At 43.2% G+C, this 14,083-nt stretch overlaps 1 protein-coding gene across 1 annotated transcript in view; it reads right to left on the bottom strand.

Moving 5' to 3' along the window:
- The window catches only part of trpa1b (transient receptor potential cation channel, subfamily A, member 1b), a 198,160-nt gene that overhangs the window by 79,765 nt on the left and 104,312 nt on the right, over positions 1-14,083 (bottom strand). Inside the window, exons 15-18 of the mRNA XM_041189261.1 lie at positions 11,760-11,860; positions 11,260-11,429; positions 3,664-3,828; positions 2,587-2,701 (exon numbers count right to left, since the gene is read on the bottom strand). Coding sequence (XP_041045195.1) covers positions 2,587-2,701; positions 3,664-3,828; positions 11,260-11,429; positions 11,760-11,860 — 551 coding nt within the window. The remainder of the gene's footprint in view (positions 1-2,586; positions 2,702-3,663; positions 3,829-11,259; positions 11,430-11,759; positions 11,861-14,083) is intronic.

The following is a 14,083-nucleotide window of genomic DNA, read 5'->3' as shown; positions in this document are numbered from 1 at the left end:
TTGGAAGATTACATCCAAAGCATCCACTATTTCCCATGGATACCTCTTTTGGTACCCTGAGATGTAGATTATCAGGCCCTGGGAATTTATCGGCTTTCAGTCCCATTAATTTCTCCAGCACCATTGTTTTACTAATACTAATTTCCTTAAATTCCTCCTTCTCCCTAGATCTTTGGTTCCCCAGTATTTCTAGGAAGATATTTGTGTCTTATGCCATGAAGACAGAACTAACGTAGCTATTTAATTGCTCTGCCATTTCCTTGTTCTTCCATTGCAGACTATAAGGGACCTACATTTGTCTTCACTAATCTATATCTTTTTACATACTTATGGAAGCTTTTACAGTCTGCTTTTATGTTCCTTGCAAGTTTACTCTCATACTCTATTTTTCCCATCTTGATCAACCTTTTTGTGCCTCTTTGCTTAATTCTAAACTGTTCTTAATCCTCAGGCTTGCTGCTTTTCCTAGCAACTTTATATGACCTCTCTTTGGATCTAACACTTTCCTTAAATTAGAGATAAAAACAAAAAACTGCAAAAGCTGGAAATCCAAAACAAAAACAGAATTACCTGGAAAAACTCAGCAGGTGTGGCAGCATCGGCGGAGAAGAAAAGAGTTGACATTTCGAGTCCTCATGACCCTTCGACAGAACTAGTTCTGTCGAAGGGTCATGAGGACTCAAAACATCAACACTTTCCTTAAATTCTTTTGTTAACCATGGTTGGGCAACTTTGCCTGTTGTATTTTTGAGCCAGGAAGGAACGTATAATGTTGCAATGCTTGCATTTGTTCCTGAAATGTTAGCCATTGCCTATCTACTGCCATGCCTTTTAATGAAGTTCCCCAATCTATCAGAACCTCCTCACCTCTCATATCTTCGTGGTTTCCTTTGTTTAAATTTCAGATTGGACGACTTCACTTTTCATCCTAATGAAGAATTCTATCATGTTATGGTCACTTTTCCCTAAGAACTCCGTACAACAAGAGCATTAATTAACCCCTTCTCATTGCACAATACCAAATCTATGATAGCTTGTTCTCTAGTTGGTTCCTCAACATACTTGTCTAAAAAACCATCTCGTGCACAACTCCAGGAATTCATCTGCCACAGTGTTATTGTTAATTTGGTTTGCCCAGTCTATATGTAGATTGCTGTAGCACCCTTGTTACATGTATCTCTAATTTCTTGTTTAATGCCACCCCCTACCTTATCTCTACTGTTTGGAGGCCAGTAGACAACACCCACTAATGTTTTCCACAACTTGTTGCTTTTTAGCTCCACCCAGACTGATTCTACGTCTTGATTTTCTGGGCCAATATCCTCTCTCTCTATTGCACCAACTTTATCCTTATCTAACAGCGCCACATTACCTCCTTTTCCTTTTTGCTTGTCCATCCTAAATATCGAGTACCCTTGGATATTCAGTTCCCAGCCTTGGTCACCTTGCAGCCACGTCTCCATAATTGCAATCACATCATACCCGTTTACATCTATTTGGACTGTTAATTCATCTATCTTATTGCAAATGCTCCCTGCATTCAGATACAGTGCCTTTAGACTTATCTTTTTAACATTTTTACACATTTTTTATATTATGGCCCTATTGCTGCTCGCCCTTGTTTCCTCTGTCTTCCACTTTTGCTACTTACTTTTCTAACTTCATTTTGTTTCACCCTCTTGTGTCTCCCTGCTTAGGTTCCCATCCCCCTGCCACTCTAGTTTAAACCCTCCCGCACAGTACTAGCAAATACCCCTGCAAGGGTATTGGTCCCAGTCCTGCTGGGGTGCAATCCACACAGCTTGTACAGGTCCCACCTTCAGCAGATCCAGTCCCAATGCCTCAGGAATAGAAATTCCTCCCTCCTACACCATCTCTCCAGCCACATCTCTTCTCCTATTCCTGATCTCGCTACTATGCGGCACTGGGAGTAATCCTGACAGGTAATCTTTTGAGGTCCTGATTTTTAATTTATTTCCTAGCTCGCCATATTCTGCTTTCAGGACCTCATCCTTCTTTTTACCTATGTCGTTGGTACCGATATGAACCATGGCCTCTGGCTTTCACCCTCCCCCTTCAGAATGTCCTGCAGCAGTTCAGTGACATCCTTGACCCTGGTGCCAGGGAGGCAACACACCATCCTGAAGTCACATCTGTGGCTGCAGAAATCTCCAATTGTTTCCTTTACGATAGAATCTCCTATCACTATTGCTTTCCCACTCTTTTTTTCTCCTCCATTGTGCAGCTGAACCACGCATGGTGCCACAGACTTGGCTGTTGCTGCATGTCCTTGAGAAACCATTTCCCTCAGCAGTATCCAAAATGGAAAATCTGTTAGATAGGGAGATGGATCCAGGGGACTCCTGCACTACCTGCCTAGTGGTGGTCACCCATTCTCTTTCCGCCTATGCACTCTTTACCTCAGGTGTGGCCACCTCAGAACCTAACTTGTTGAACAGGAGATTCAGGTCAATGTCAGCTTGGACTATGTAGACAAGGAATTCAATAACTGAAGAACTATTGGTTTTACAGAGCACAGGCAATGGTCAAATAACCCACCTGTTGAAATGAAATGTATTCACCTACCCCATTCTCGTCCACCCTATCAAGCAGTGTTACATTAGTTTGTAATAATACTTCCATTGTCTGAGTGTGTCCTCCAGAAGCAGCGTAATGTAAACTTGTCCAACACTTATAATCCCTTCAAAGATTAAAATGAAAAGTGAAAGACTAATTTTGGAAAACTCCTGGACTGAATTTATATCCATGTAACATATTGACCTCAATATTTACAGGGAGGTGCAGGTGAAGCCGGGGACTCTGAAATCCTGTAAATTTTAAATGGCAGGACATCACTAACATCTTGTGGCTCTACCTTCCACTCAGCAGCCAGCCAATTAGACAGCCTGGCCAGAGGGTGTGAGCAACACCAGGGACAGGAGACCATGGTCGGTGACTATTGGTGGTGGGGAGCTATGAGCAATTGGGTGGGGGCACGGGGAGTTCCAGTCAGAAACTGGGAAGTGGGGAGGTAGGCAAGTTCCAATTGGTGATCAGAAGTCAGGAAGGCCTGCAACAGGGAAGTCTGGAGGGTAAGGCTCCAGTTCAGGTTTGGGGGCGGCGATGGCTGCCATAAGGGAGCTGTGGGGAGCACTCTTGCACCTCCCGGCCCACGAGGCTGAAAGAGCCACTCAACTTAATTCTTAGCCAGACTGCCAGTTGAACTGTGGGAGCCAATACAAATCTTTTAGCAAGTGCCCTATCTCTCTATGGTGGCACATTTAGACAGGCCAATACCCTGCACAGTATAGATGGTGAAGAGTGCAAAGGAGATGGGGTCCACAAATTTAATTTTTTAATCCTCGTGCCCCAGCTCTCTCCTACTCATCATGGGGATATCAAAACACCTTTGTCAGAAAACAAGGGAATTACTGTAAATTACTTTCTTCCTGATGATGGAAAGTGACCTATTCCTCCACAAAGACATCTTTTACTGAGTTCAACAAAAAAACAAGTAAATAAATGATAGGCCCTTCTGTGATCCTTTCTACAAGTAGTAAGCGATTGCTTGCCTAAGCTACAGAAGAAGTTACATAAGCAAATAACAGTGAACAATCAGAAAGGCTTAAATAATCCATGCAAAAACATTCTTGGTGCTCATACCGCATAAAGAGAGCTCCTTTTCTGAGGAGCAATTGAACCACTTTAGTGTAACCGTTCTGTGCTGCCAGATGTAGTGGAGTCATTCCTTTCTCATCTCCTTCATTCAGCAGCTTTGTCTCATTTATGTTCTGCAGCAGTAGCTTGCATGTTTTGAGTCTGCCGTACCTGTGGTTAAAAATAAATTGGTTCCCAGTTTCCATCACATTAAATTTAGAATTCTCAACCTTGTGTATAAAACCCTCATGACCTTGTCCAATCCTGTGTATGTATCTAGTGGAATGCCACAGGGATCAGTGCTGGGGCTTCAACTATTTACAATATATACCAATGACTTGGCTGAAGGGACTGAGTGTATTACAGCTAAATTTGCTAACAATACAAAGATAGATAGGAAACCAAGTTGTGAGGAGTACAAAAATAGTCTGCAAAAGCATATTAAGTGAGTGGGCAAATATTTGGCAGATGGAATGTAATGCAGGAAAATGTGAGGTTGTCCACTTTGGCATGAAGAATAGAAAAACAGAATATTATTTAAATGGAAAGAAACTGCAGATTGCTGCAGCACAGAGGAATCTAGGTGCCTTTGTAAATGGATCACAAAATGTTAGCATGCAAGTACAGCAAATAATTGGGAAGGCAAATAAACTGTTGGCCTTAATTGCAAGGGGGATGGACTATAAAAGTAGGGAAGTCTTGCTACAAATGTACAGGGCATTGGTGAGACCACACCTAGAGTACTGTGTACAAGTTCGGGATGCTTAATTAAAGAGAGTTAAACCTGCATTAGTTGCAGTTCAAAGAAGGCTCACAAGGCTAGGGATTTGTCTTATGAGGAGAGAATGAGCATTGGGCCTATACTCATTGGAGTTTAAAAGAAATATATAGGATTCTGAGGGGGCTTGAAAGGGTAGACGCTGAGAGAACATTTCCCCTCATGGGGGATTCTAAAACTTGGGGACACAGTTTGGAAATAATGGGCAGAATATTCCACGGGCGGGATGAGGTTTCCTGAAGGTTTTATAAAATTAATAATTAAACTTTACTTACTGCACAAACATGTCCCAGCTCATGTGCCACTGTCACATGTGGGGACATGTTCAAATAAATTTTCACTTTATTTATTAAAAAGTTTTCACAACCATTCAATCTCCCTGAGGCAGCTCCGTGTGCGCGATAGAGCTTAGGCACCGACTCTCCCTCCTCCCCCGCTCGCACAGGTAGCACTGAGCGCTACTGGCCATGCATTAAGCTGGGCGGGCATTAATTTGCCCACTCATGTAAAATGGCGGTGATCGTCTCCACACCCGTCCCTGCCCGCTCCCGCCCAGCCCTTGCCATAGGAAAAATTCTCCCCAATGGGTCCCCCATTTAAGATTGACATGAGGAGGAATTTTCTTCTCTTAGAGGGTTGTTATTCATTGGAATTCACTAGCCCAGAGAGCAGTGGAGGCTGGGTTATTAAATATATTAAAGGCTGAGTTAGAATTTTGAGCTATAAGGATTAAGGAAGGGGAGGTGAGGGAGGGCCAGGGGCAATCTGGAAAGTGGAGTTAAAGTCATCGTCAGGTCAGCCATGAACTTATTAAATGATGGAGCAGCCACCTCTGCTCCTATTTCTTACGTACTAACATTCTTATATTCTTAGATGCTCAAAGGAAGAGAAAGTACCAGAAGGTAAGGGGATCATCATAAAGTGGGATCTGTTGATAACAGCCACACAGTCACTGCAATGTTCTTGGTGGGCAAGTGGTGGGAGATGTAGCCAGGCAGGGAGGCCTGGGAAAAAGCTTGGAAAAGGGGGAAAGCAGCATTAATCCTCAGTCAGATTTACATTAAGGCAATGATATCCAATGCAATCATGGATGGCCAGGGCCTTGTCCAGAAGTGAATGGACATTCTGGAGAGAAAACAAAACAACAAAAAAAAGTAAACAATGAGCAGGATAGTAACAAGCCGGTGAATTGGGCAGAGGCATGACAAATGCAATTTAGCACAGAGAAGCATGTAGTGATATATTTTTGGCAGAGGGATGAGGAGAGGCAATATAAACTGAATGGTACAAAGTTAAAGGGGGCGTATGAACAGGGAGACTTGAAGATGTATCTACACAAACGTTTGAAGGTGGCAGGGTAAGTGGGGAAGGCCATTAAAAATGACATTTCAGTTATCTGGTTAATGTGGGGAAATACCTGAAGTCAGTACAGAATGTCCGTCAGGGGCTTTTTAACCATGCCATTGCATTACCATACCATTTCCAGGTTTCCCAATCAATTAGGGCCAATGACCTGCATGATAGGAACAGTAGCACTGTAATAGTAAAGTTACTGCATTTGCAATCTGAAATAAATAAAAACAAAAAAATGCTGGAAATACTCAGCAAGTCTGGCAGCACCAGTGAGGAGAGAAACAGAGTTAACGTTTCAGGTCATGAGTTTTCAAAATTTTTGTATTGATAATCCAAAGGCCTTGATCAATGTTCCAGAAACATAAGTTCAAATTGCGCCAGGCTGCTGGAGGAATTTTAATTAAATTAACTAAATACATTTGGAATAAAATGCTAGTCTCAATCATGGCCTAGCAAGCCACTCAGAGATATCAAAACGCTGTGGAAAAGACAAATAAGAGTAAAGCCCAATGAACTATATACGTCAATCTAGCCTTCGGGTATGACATAGGCACAACTAGCCCAGCCGACTCTGCAAAGTATTAAATCCTCTTCCCAAAAACTGGGACATGTGGCAAAATTGGGAGAACTGTCCCACAGACTAGTCAAGAAACAGTCTGATAACATGGTCACCGATCATACCTAACAGCCTAAGTCCTTGACACCTCCATTGAAGAATTCTGCTTTGGACAGCATGAAGTAGGCATTGTAGTCTTGAGTATATGAACAGCAAGTCCTTACTGACAGCTCATGACTATGTACACATTTACAGTAGAGGGTACAGGTGTGAAGCTGACTCCATTCTAGGTCTTTGCCCTTCTTTGTCCATCTCTAGACTGACCCTGGCTCTGGGTCATATCTTCTTATATCACTGTGTGGGTGGAACAGTCCTGAGTCCCAAATTAGCCTTTTATATACCAGACCCCACCTCTACACCTCCCCAAAGTCTTTATCCCATGGATATAATTACTTTAGTTTACTTCCTAGTCTTACATTGGAAGATTCAATTATGTCTTGTGCATTAACTATATTGTTACAACATTAATAGCATTCTAACATTTTTGCTACTACAGTATTAACATTAACAACATTAACAGCATTCTCACTACCCCATTTCCCCCCTTCAAGTCCTTTAAGTTAGAGGTTCAGGAGGTCCACATCTCATTACCATTTTGTCGAGCAGTGGTAGGCTCTGTAATTGAGCTTGTAATTAGCTTGACTGACATCGGGTATGGTTTCATCCGTTTCTGCCATTGTTTGGCTGGTGTGGCTGGTTTGGTGGTGTATGGTTGTTGTTACTCTTGATCTTTTCTTGCAGGGTGGACAGGGTATTTGTCTACTTGGCAGTGTTTTTTCTTCTTTTTTTTTCAGTTTGGACCATTGGGAAGCTCTCTGAGGCTGAGGAAGAGCGCTGCTGTGGCAGGAAGAAAATTAGTAGCATACTCGCCTCTTGGGCAGGTTTTTCCAGTTGGCGAGTGGGGGTGGGGCTCACTCGCCGACATGTAAAATAACGCGGGGGTATGTCGGGCATGCGTCCCGACGTCACCCCGCATCATTTCGGCTACGCGCCCGCCGAACTGTCAACGGCCTATTAAGGCCATTAAAAAACAAATTAACCTCATTGATGGACCTACCCGTCCAACCTTAAGGTTGGTGGGCAGGCCGGGAGCCCTGGCAGGCTTCAGAAAAAGCATGAAACCTCATCCACGGGTGGGATGATGTTTCATGAGCGTTTTTAAAATTTTAGCAAATGTTTCAATAAAAGTTATGGACATGTCCCAACTCATGTGACAGTGTCTCATAAATGGACATGGCGGGGAATTTTTTTATTACCTGAAATTCAACTTTTACATTGGAGCTGATCTCCCCCTCTCTGCCTGCACAGGGAGCGCATAGTGCTTCCCGATGGACGTCACGCCAATTAAGGCCCGCCCATGCAAAATGGTGGCGCACCCCCGACTGGGGGGAAGATGTTGGCCCATGTTTTTTTGCTATTAATGGTGCGAGACTGCTATGAGATTCCAACATTCCTTGTGGTTCTGGCACACTGGCAGGAGGTTGTTGGGTGTGTACAGCTGTTGGTGTGACTACCAACTGTACCATCATCATAGCTGGAGGTAGAGGCTCCTCAGACTGTTGATCTTTCTTTGGTACCGCTGGTGCAGGAAGTGCAATTGTAATCTCGTGTATGGGAGGTTGGTCTGACCATTGAGGACTTTCTGGGATCTGGGATGATGATGGGCAAGCCTGCTCTGCAAAAAGAGATCACAGGCGAAATCAGAGTCTGAATACTCTTTAGTGTCTGTGGACTCAGGATTGTGCTGTGCTGGCCAGCTAATGACTGCGGTAGTCTTGACATCTTCTGCCGGCTGGAGAAGGTCGAGAGCTACGCAGGCATCTCGATTCAGAAGAGAAAAAGGCTGATTGTGAACGACCTACATCAGCTCAAAGATTTGTTCGTCACCATACCTCAGTGGCTCAAGATCATGCTGATAACTGCGAGTTAGGCTCCCCCTGCTCCTTACAGTGGAGTGTCTATTGTCTGAATCCAAAGGCCTTGGAGCCATGGTTCCTCGTCTGACAGGACTGTCACATTGGCACCTGAATCTAATTTAAAATTTGTTAGATGACCAATTTACAGGATATCAGCATTCCAAAACGAAGAAGTGCATTCTCTAATGTCCCTCAAGAAGATGGCTGCTCATCTTCTGGGTCTTTAGTCTCGACCTCGTGGATTACCTTTGGGAAGTATGTGCAGTGCTGGACTTTCACAGTTTACCAAAGTGTTCCTGGCAGTTGCAGTGGAAGCACTGGGCAGTGCTTGCAGGACACTGATCTTCCTTGTGAGGATGCTTCGCACCACAGTGCTGGCAAGGTAGCTCTGCTGGGTGGTTCAGAGATTGTTTCCCCGGGCTTGGGTGGTTCCTGTGTTTTTGTGACCTGATTTGGAGGACTGAGGGTTGGTTTCTATCCCATGAAGCGTTCTCTTTCCTCAGGATGGTCCTGTGTGGTTCACATAGCTCAGACAGTGTGGCTAGCTGCATAGCCTTGTCGAGGGTAAGGTCATCTTTAACTGGTAGGAGGTCAGAAAGTGAATCTACTGCAACACCCACCATAATTCTGTCTCGGATGAGCTCAGACTTTAAATTGCCATATTCACATCTTTCTGCCCTCCTATAGAGATCGTTCATGAAGGAATCAACAGGTTCCGCAGGAAGCTGGATGCCTTTGTTAAATTTAGTTCTCTTCAGTATTTCATTGGATCTCAAGTTGAAATAGATGTCAAAAGATTTCAAAACATCAAATTTGGAAGATAATTCATTAACAGCTTGTCGTGCCAAGATGTCATCTGTTATCAGCCCAATCGAGTAAAGAAGCATACTAACTTGCATTTAGGACTGCAGCAACGCTATATCTTAAAAATCTTCTTCTCCAAAGGCTCCAGTTCTGTTACTGGGCTGGGCCGTGGGTGACTCTGGTGGAGTTGGAAGTGTAGAATTGCACTCCATCTTTGATGATTTTAAAAAGAGTGGGTACAGCTTTAAGAGACTACAGGCTTCCAAGATGGCAACACCGGTTACTGCTGAGCAAAGGATCTTCCTGTATTTGGCAGGCTTTTCAAAATGTAGGGGCGCACTTCTGTCTGAAGAAGAAGGGACATCAATGGCAGTGTTAAGTCGGCTGGCTTAAGTCAATTCAATGATATCATGTTACAAGTCTGGACTCTTGGAAAAGAACCACGGGCTTGCTGTTTCTGAACTTGGACAGTCGTGAGGTACCCAGAGTGGAGGAAACTAATTATTAATAATGATTTTTTTTTGCTGGACTCGGAAGCCATGTTTTGAGACTTGGGGTCTGGGATCTGGTTTAGGGATGGATTGCTTTCAAATGATGCTTCTGACTGAATGACTTAAACGGGTGTCTCAGGACTAGCTGTCCTGGAATTTAAAAATTTCAGGCACAATGGGATATATGACTTCTTTCTATATTATTCAATGATTAGTGTTTTAAAATGGTGCCACCAAGTGGTCAAATTGTACAATTACAGACTGATAAATTTATTATCAGCTGTTTTGATTATAAACGTAGACATAAGAATTTACATGAAAATATCTGACAGAAATGTTTGATAAGAGATTGGCAACAGGAAATAAGGTTTTGTAGATAAATATTGAATACACGTGTAAGATTATTAAGAAAGATAAATAAAGAAAAGGCTTGCATTTAGATAGTACCTTTTTTGTCCACAGAATTTTCCAAACATTTTACAGCAAATTTTGAAGTATAGTCATTGTTGTAGGAAACACGGCAGCCAACTTACATACAGCCAGGTCTCAAAAATAGCAACCAGATAATGGTCAGACAATCGGATCTGTTATTGATGTTGGCCCTGATGCCAGGAAGAACGCCTATCTTACACAAAAGATGCCATGCTTTTTTTACGACCATTTGAGGGAGCAGAAAGGGACTCAGGTTACTGTCTCATTCAAAAGCCCACGTTCAGTTAATGTGACACTCCCTCAGCACTGTAACAAAAACAGTACTGTACAGGTAAAAAGGGGTAAACAGATTGAGACAAAATATTCCCTTAAGAAAGGTGCCGCAGAGTTGCTGTTATAGATTTTTACTCTGCAAATCCAGAACATTACAGCATTCTTTCAGGTTTGAATATTCAGATGTGACCTATAGTGCTTAAACTGAAAAATATCATTTTGAAAAATCTGAACAAATCAGCTACCAGACAGCTAAAGTGTCAGCCGAGCTCACTTGCTCACTGTACGAGAGTGGGACTTGAGCTAAGATGACAGAATGCTGCCACTGAGCCTTGGCAACAGATAGAAACAACATTTTCTTACATAGGTCTGTCACGCTGAAAAGTATAGCACATACAAAATATATACCATGCTGTATGCTATCTTGTTGCTGATTAGTTTAAATATCTTCAGAAAATATGACAAATTACAAAACATCAACTTCCCTTAACGTTACATATAAACTGCTTGAACTTTATTGCTCTCATTGATAACATCTTTTGAATCAGTTCAATATAATATTGCAATGTTTGGCCTCCTAGTTAATATCTATGAAATAATTTACTATTTTGCATGATATACCACTTTAGTGTCATGCCAGACACTGATTTCCCTTCAAGCGCACTTGCAGTGCCAAACCCTAGACAAGCAATTGTTTCCAATAATTTTAAATGTATCCTGACCTACATTTGAGCAAAACTAATCTCAACATGTACCAAAAGCCAAAAGTCCAAAGCTCAATCACCAGCTTATTAGTGACAAACTGCAGATACCCATTTAGCATATGAGGCAGCTCCCCCACTATGGGAGCACCTCCTCAAGAGCAGTTGGGGATGGGCAACAAATGCTTGCTTTGCCAGGCATAATCTCGAGATGAATTGAAGATGAGAAATTCCTTACCCTGCTGCAAAATGCAGTGATGATTTCTTGTCCACTGTTTTCAAATATGGGGATGCTTTTAAGGTCAACATTTTCTCCGCAGAGTCTGTTAGTCCCTGTCTACACACATAGTGCAGTGGAGTACTTCCATTAATATCTTTGTCATTCAACAGTCCCTGTATTTTTACAGACTGAAAAATATACTCATAAATGTTAAAGAACAGACAAGTAAAAAGGGGTAAACAGATCAAGACAAAATACTTCCTTAAGAAAGATGCCGTAGAATTGCTGTTATAATTTTTTGCTCCGAAAATCTATAACATTACAGCATTGAAGTTTCAGGTTTGAATATTCAGATGTGATCCGTAGTGCTTAAACTGAAAAATATTATTTTGAAAAATCTGAATAAATCAGTTACTAGACCTCTTTTATGCTAAGTCTGACAATGTTACTTGTTAATCATTAACAATTAATAAGATGCCTGAAAAGACTGTCAAGTAGAAACTTAAATAAGGATGTACCTGAAGAATTTCTTCACTGAGGTTTGTTAATCCTTTGGGCTGCAGGACAGTTAGATGAAGGAAGTTACATTCCGTAGAATTCTTTATATAGATATTAGCACCTAAGAAAATCATATTATCAAGTATTTTATTGGTTTGATAAGGGAAACTGATCTGCCTTGGTTCTTAAGAGAAAGCGACCGTAAAAAACCCGATGATCTGCTACATCCAGACTTCCAAAGAGCTTTTGACTATGTTCTATATGAAAATGCATTTGGCCTGCTGGGAATGTGTACCGAAAACTAGAAGCCCAAAGCTCAATCACCGGCATATTACTGGCAAACTGCAGATACCCATTTGGCATATGAGGCAGCTCCCCCACCACAGGCGCACTTTCTCAAGGGCAATTAGGGATGGGCAACAAATGTTTGCTTTGCCAGGAATACTCACATCCCATGAAAGATTATTTTTTTTTTAAAAATGGCCTTCGGGTAGGTCCTGGGCAGGGGAGTGGCAGGAGTGGGGTGATCGAAAGGAGAACAGGAGGGGACAACAACTTGCGGCTAGCAGATGTGTTTTGGAGACTTGAGAAACAGACAATATCTAGGCTTACAAACACCTTTCACATTTATGCATCAGTAAGTGCTGTAAGTGTATGTGAATTGATGCCAGTTAAAGATGAGTTTGGCTGAATTCTGTTGGCCCCACAACTGATAAGTCATCGGCCATGTGGATGAGGAAAGCCCATTTGGGTGAGCTACTAGAGGACCATTGTTTCACATGGAACTATAGGGCAAATTTATTAATTCCAAATTTCTTGTAAGAAACCATGCAGGACAAAAGTACAAGCCAGAGATTGGAAAGCAAAGATTGGTATGCCTTGGACCCTGTTTTTCAGGGGTAACACGGGTTCAAAACAGTGGGCCTATCTCGCTCAGGACACATCAGTGACCCAAGCAGCCACCAACTTCAGGTAAGTTAAAAAATAATCCGATGGAGCCAGGAGGAGGAGAAATGCTCCATTGGAAACAGGACCATTGCCAGCAACTCATGTCAAATGTGATGAGGTGTTTGGAGGACTGATCTCCATCAATTCTTGGGATTCTCTGTTCAAGTTTGGCCTGGTCACATGGTGCCAAGTCTAAGCCAAGGCCTCAGCATTTTAGCATGAATTTTTGACCTATTAGCATAGAGCTCCACATATCCAGGTGCAAGATTAGTGTACCTGCTGTTATTGCAAAGATACAAAGCTTTGCATAAAATGTTGATAAACAAAGGGAGAATTGCAGACTTAACAAATCTGCTGTTGAAGTACAATAGGTGTAGCAGAGAGCAGAATCATCCCAGATTTGCATTAAGTGCAGTAGCTGGCACGAAAAGAACATTTTCACGGTCGGCAGCAATGGCAGCTTCTCATGCCGTATTGTCCCAATCCTCCTCATTAATCATGCATTCCCGGGAAACACGCCGTTTCGATGGTGGGTGGGGTCTCATTCACCCACCACGCCATCACCTCACCGCTTCTTCATGCCGGCGCCATCTGAATTGCAGCCACTGCCATGCACTAATTATCTCTCCTTGCTTGTGCAGGCACACCCAGAAAACAGCTGAGGGAGTCCACAACCCAGGGCCTCCAATCAAACCCCAAAGACACCTCGGAAGAAGAATCTGACGACATCCTAATTGAAGTCCCGTCAGAGCGCTCATCCCCACCCTCCACCAGCGCAGAGTCACACACCTTGGTGGGACCGAGCTTTAGAGTACCCTCAGGATCACAATCTGGTGAGCACATCGCACTGTCTGATCCACAGCAGGCAGCCGGGGCTTCCCAGGAGTCCGGCACTCAGAGGAATACTGGAGGCCAGAAATCTGCTCAGTCTGAGTCAGATGACAAGCCTCTGGATTCAGTCAAACCTCAGTTGCGGGAGCTGCAAAGGAAAGCTCGGGAACGTTAGGAAGGAAAGTCCGCTGCACTCCTCAGATTGCAAGGCACGATGGAGGAATCCATTTGCTTTCAGGCTGGGGTGATAGCACCGGCATGCCAATGTACTGAGGTCAACACTGGTAGGATGGTGGCAGCAATCTTGGTCCAGGACTTCGCTCCTACACTGCTGCATGGGCTGAATTCCATCGCTGACGCCATAGTTGGCCTCCAACAGTGTGTACACGAGAGAGATCCATGGCATCTCGATCTCACTCCACCTATTCCTTCTCCTCATGGAGTCAGCTAGAGGCACTCAGGCACCCAGAGGGAGGAGGAGCAGCAGGTGCACACCCTGGGGCCATCCATCCAGGAGACCCCAGGAGAGTCTGGCCTACCCAAATCTGCTCTTCCCAGAAGAGAA

The sequence above is a fragment of the Carcharodon carcharias genome, chromosome 6, assembly GCF_017639515.1.
Source record: "Carcharodon carcharias isolate sCarCar2 chromosome 6, sCarCar2.pri, whole genome shotgun sequence".
Classification (NCBI taxonomy): Eukaryota; Metazoa; Chordata; class Chondrichthyes; order Lamniformes; family Lamnidae; genus Carcharodon; species Carcharodon carcharias.
Note: the sequence above shows the minus strand (reverse complement) of the source record. Positions and strands in the feature narration are given on the sequence as shown.